This window comes from Macrobrachium nipponense, chromosome 20, assembly GCF_015104395.2.
Source record: "Macrobrachium nipponense isolate FS-2020 chromosome 20, ASM1510439v2, whole genome shotgun sequence".
Classification (NCBI taxonomy): domain Eukaryota; kingdom Metazoa; phylum Arthropoda; class Malacostraca; order Decapoda; family Palaemonidae; genus Macrobrachium; species Macrobrachium nipponense.
Genome location: NC_061089.1, coordinates 24,045,383 through 24,051,046, shown reverse-complemented (window position 1 = coordinate 24,051,046; position 5,664 = coordinate 24,045,383). Strand labels below are relative to the sequence as shown.

The following is a 5,664-nucleotide window of genomic DNA, read 5'->3' as shown; positions in this document are numbered from 1 at the left end:
GTGACTAGCATCAGGAACCAATGGGAGAGTGGGAGGATGGTGGCGAGTCTACTGAGTTGGCGGCGCGCTAGTTTTAAAATTGTTCTTGGTGGCCCGGGCGAATCTCGGACTTTATCCTTTCGCAACCTGAATTATTTTTGTACACAAGCAAAAAAATCTTCATCTTTGCTTTCGTAACCTGGATTTTTCGTACGTAGGGACTTACATATGTAGAGGTTTCACTGTACTGTCAATCTCTTTTAACATAATAAGTATTTGATAGTTTAGTTTTGGCTAGTTTTCTGAATGTACCAAGCATGAGTTTTAATGTTTGCTAAAGCCCGTCCACACGGGCTTGACAAACTTTGTTCGTTATGACGTCAGAAGTGGAGAAACAGTGGATAAGGTTCTGACTATTCCCACCTCTGATGTCACATCAAACAAAGTTCGCTAGGCAAAGCTCAACTGTATGGACGGCGCTTCAGAAGGACAGCTCTCTGAATCATCTGAGTTTAGAGGTCAATGCATGAGTTGTAGCATGTTCCCACAATCGTTATTGTCTATAATTTCTACACTGCTATGCATTCCTTTCTATACTGTACATAGTAATATTATCACATTCTTTTCCTATTTTTCTCCCCCTAACCCTTCTTTTATCAGGTGTTCACATAAGCTAGGTAGCTCATCACTTCTCTTTGGGCTTTTCTGATATTTCTTGCCAAGGACCTCTTAACCTCATCAGATGTCCTTTTTTGGCCCCTCTGTCATGTCAACATCCTCTATTCTTTCACAAGATTTTATCATTGCTTTGCCCTGGTCACCTGGCTTTTAGCCTCCAACCTCTTCCCTTTCTACATCTATGTCTTTATATCTGTAAAAGCTACATATTAGGCCTTTTGCTTATTCAGATGTTTCTTCATTAATTGTAACTGTTCAATAACTAGTGTCTTTTGACTTATGACACTACAGTATATTAATTTTATATAAATCAATTTAAGAAAAGTGCAGGATATAAAAGATTTAACAAATTATATTAAGATTGGTGAATATACTATATAGCATTAAACTGTACAACAAAAACTTGAAACAGCCGTACATACTGTATTACATCATGAATAAATATTCTACAAGTTGTTTATGATGGTCTTTGTTATATAGGAATAAAATAACACACAAGATAATTTATTATTGCAGGTTTTTTACAAATAACTTTTAGTTTAAAACATAACTCTTGCACAATTATTTCTAGCATGCTTTGTCAGTAATAATGAAATTTATGCTATCTTATAATCAGATATAAATTTGATCCTGCCATTTTATGCTGGAATACAGTAGTTGTAATTTTTCTGATAAAGATTATATTCAGTTACCAAAATTTAAGCCAGCCTTGTGAAAGTTTTAAGCCGTGATAGCAACAAACCTGTTGATACTGAGTGGTACCAGTACTTTTATGAATCTTTGTGTACTACAAAAATTGATGTTTGAAAATCCTGAATTCTTGTAGTTGTAAGTGTTTGGCACTGAATTTCTCATTGTACATTATTTTGATTGAGATTTTTTATTTACAGGTTTTGGTGTATATTGGTGCAATGGTGTCTTTAGTATGTGTTGTTCTATTGGTAATTTTCTGTGCTATGAATAAGGACCACAGGACTAGACGAGGAACCTCAGGTCGATTTTCAGGACCTCAGGTGGTGGGTGGGGACCCTGAAACTGTTCCTTTAAGACCTTTAGAGTCAAATAATCCACCTGTAATTATAGCTGAAAATGTTGCATCTCATGGAAGTCGTGTAGAGGCTGGAGTTATGCCAATCAATGAACTTGTACATAAAACTAATCACAGCTCTTGCATTGCTCCACCAAACCAGAGCTCTTGCATGGCTGTTTCCCCTCCAACAAGTCATGGTGTTTGTTGTGTTCCCCCTTCCAGTCAAGGTGGATGTGTTATTGGCCCAAATAATCAGACTTTGTGTTTCATGGGGCCTAATACTCATAATGCTGGAAGTGTTATAGGAACATCTAATAAGGGACTGGGCTCTGTTGCTACATCTGAACCTTCACATCATGTTACCAGACATACAGCACAAAGGTAATTATATTTTTGTTTTTCCTAATTTATGAAAAGTATTGTGGTGACATATTGTATAAAATTTCATTTATTAATGAGTGACATTCTCAGATACCATCACATTGTAGTTACAGGCACAACTCTGGCAAAAAAAAAAAATCTGACCAAAAGCCTCAAATATTTTAGTTAAGTATACTCTGGAAATTTTATTAAGGTTAAGTTCAATATCTCCCCAAAAAATTAATACTAAAAACATAAAATTAGAAGCAAATCTAATGAACTGATTCATAAAAACATCATCAACATAGTAAAAATCAACAAAATGACAAACAGTACAATCAACAACAGTATTTATAAAGTACAATAACAATTTACAATATTTACATAAGGAGAATGTGTAAAACTAACCATATGTCATTAAAAAAGTGCCAGAGCAACTGGTTGACAAGGTGGAGGCACGACATCTTACAAGGCACAAAAGAAACCTGCCAGTTGCCACATCAATGGAGGGAGGACAATTAGGAGGAATTTAGACATTTTAAAGCTTAGAATGACAAGATTTTAACAAAAATGGAGTAGAAGAATTGCCTGCTAAGGGTAAAGATTCTCTTCTACCCTGACTAGTGTAGGCAGGAGATGTCAGACCCTGAAATGTATGTTGCTAAGGAAAAGCCACTTTAACCCACAAGTATATCACAATTAAAGAATCATTTTATCTAAGTTGCATTCCAGTACATTATATTTTAAACTTACACCATTATAAAGGGTCTATTTAAATAAAAAAAAATTAACTATCTTTTGTACTTAAACAGAATAGATGAGGAGAGGGAAGCCACTCAACGCTATAACCGTCTCTGGAAGCAACCAACCAAAGCACCTTCTGAAGCTACCTCCAAACTTTGAAACAGCCAAAATCTTGAAAAACATGGTAAAATGATGCAAGCAGTTGAAAGCAATTATTTTAGAAGTCAATTTCTAAAATTAGTTAAGGAAGGATGAAACCCATTTCATCTATGGACAGTAAACTAGTCGATAAAGGCCATATGTATCAATTTGTATGTTTACTACGTTTACTTGTGTACACCAAATATCAACTTATGTATATGGATATGGAAATTTTTACAAGTAATTGGTTTGCAAGTGTCATGTTCCATAAGTGACTGAATTACAGTGTTTTTGTCATATGTTACAGCATTATTTTATAGCATATAATTGAAGGTATATAGTGTCTTCTGTAATTCATTACTATTGATTTCAAGGGAATATTTCTCTATCAGTTAAATAACTTATTACATAATGTAGTGCGTGCTACTGTCAAAACAGAAACACATTTTATATAGAATTGTTTATAAAACTTTTCACTTTTTATATAATTTTAAAACCTGTACTGTATTTATTTTAAAACTGAAAAATGAGTTTGAAAGATTTTCATTTTTGCAAAAGGTAAAACTGTTTCACTTTAAAAATGACAGAATTAGGAAATTTTTAATGTATTTTAACAATAAGCAATGCAATGCTATGTTGTGTGCTGTTCAACATTGTATACAATTTGGTGTGTTTGAGCTGAAATTCTAAAAAATTGTGTTTTATTTTATGCCATTACTCAGGTGCTTCATCGTTTGATTTTCATACCCCTTCTAACACAGCAATCAGCTAATACAAGTAATTTTTGTTCTTTAGATAAACTTAAATACTATAAATTTCTGTTGTAACTTAAATACTCTAAATTTCTGTTGTCCATTGACTATATTAATTTTCTTGGTTTCTTGTAACTCAGTTGCCTTTTTAATATGCACAGAACTTAATTTGATTTCCCCTTGTTCAATCTGAACTAATTATGAATGCCCTTGACATTATTTAGGTTCACTACCTGTCACAGAATGTGCTCTCTCAAGAAAATTAGATGGACAAAATTGAATCTTTAAAATATACAATATTTATATCAATTCTAATTGTGAATGTCCAAAAAAATTCTCTTCATTATAAGCATTTTATTTTTGTTTCTTATTTTTTCAGATTTAATGATTTACTGCAACTCTATTTTTATTACTCAAAACATGAGCTTAGTGAATGAAGGATAGATGGCTTTTCTTACATTCGCCTCCCATCTCGTTGGTTTTTTACAAACTCAGAAGGTTATATTAATTGGCTCCAGATCCATACCAGCAAAGTTTTTGCAATACCTGATCATAAAGTCTGGTGGAAAAAAAATAATACCTTGGGGTTAGGGGAAAATTAGTTTATTACAATAATGGCCCCCCACAAATGAAACAAAAATATTATTTGTAATGATACAATTAAGTTTGTTCATACTTACCTGGCAGATATATATGTAGCTGTATTTTCCGAAGGTCCGACAGAAATTAAAAAAACTTACGACACACGTAGTGGGAGTCAGGTGTTAGTACCTCTTTCCCCGCCGCTGGGAGCGGTATCAGAATCATTCCCATTTTATTTTCTATTTAATTTTTAGTTTTCCCATTTCCCCTGTCTCCTGAGGGAGGTGGGTGGGTAATCTTTACTTATATATATGTCTGCCAGGTAAGTATGAACAAAATGATATTTTCATGATAAAATAAAGTTTCACATATACTTACCGAACAGTTAACATAGCTTATAGCTTCTTACCTACGGCAGTCGCAATTCAATTGTTTGGCGCCAGCGCGTTTGCTATCCTTAAGTATAGTGATACAAGACCCCCCCACCGAACCCCATCCGGGAACCCTGGGTCTGCTAGCCTTCTACCGTCAATTTTTCGTTTAGGGAGCCGACACGTCCCGTCTGTGGGGAGGTGGGTGGGCTTTGATTAGTAACTGTTCGTAAGTATAAATGTGAAACTTTTATTTTATCATGAAATATCATTTTCACATAAGTGACTTACCGAACAGTTTTACCATAGCTGATCCAAACTACCCGGAAGGAGGGTAGATGGACTACATAAAAATGACAGTAAGACCACATTAAACAGCAAATGTTGCAGTACCTTACCTTGTGAGAGAGCAGCTGCAGGAGAATACTGCCTCGGTTGGCGCTCTCATCACTCGTAGGAGACGTGGCAGTATAGGCCAGGGTCGTCCTACTTAGTGGGGGATTTTGTAACCATGGACAAGACCGTTGGTTGACAAAATATTAAAAAAACAGATAATGCCCTTGCCCTGGGCTTTAGAAACCAGACAACAGACCATCACCTATAACAAAAATAAATGACATACTCAAAGTAATAAATAAGATCTGGAGGTTCTCCAAAGCACTATGAGCCTCCAGTCTGCCCACGACTCAACAACCTATAACAAGGCGAGGAGACAGTAGAGGATAGAAAGTTCCCCTATGTTTCCTTTCCCAACACCATGCCCCGCGCTACCGACAAAGGACCTAATTTACAACAACTACCATAGGTAGCCTCTACATTCTTCAGGTAAAATGAGGCGAACACAGATCTCGATCTCCAAAACGTAGATTGAAGAATCGAGGAAAGCGACATAGTGCTTGAAGCTTAAGGATGTCGCCACTGCACGTATTTCATGTGCTTTCACCTTAAGCGCATTCAGAGTCTGATCTTGGACTTGAGAGTGTGACTCCAGTATCAGACTCTCAAAAAGAACGAAATAGCGTTCTTG

General features: G+C 35.5%; 1 protein-coding gene across 5 annotated transcripts in view; it reads left to right on the top strand.

Annotated features, from left to right (window-relative positions):
- The window catches only part of LOC135223558 (uncharacterized), a 188,110-nt gene extending 183,967 nt beyond the window's left edge, over window positions 1-4,143 (top strand). For all 5 annotated transcript variants that reach the window (XM_064262100.1, XM_064262076.1, XM_064262109.1 and 2 more), the window contains 2 exons: window positions 1,548-2,068; window positions 2,860-4,143. In XM_064262100.1, the coding sequence (XP_064118170.1) occupies window positions 1,548-2,068; window positions 2,860-2,950 (612 nt within the window). In that variant the 3' untranslated portion in view covers window positions 2,951-4,143. The remainder of the gene's footprint in view (window positions 1-1,547; window positions 2,069-2,859) is intronic.
- The last annotated feature ends 1,521 nt before the right edge of the window (window positions 4,144-5,664 follow it).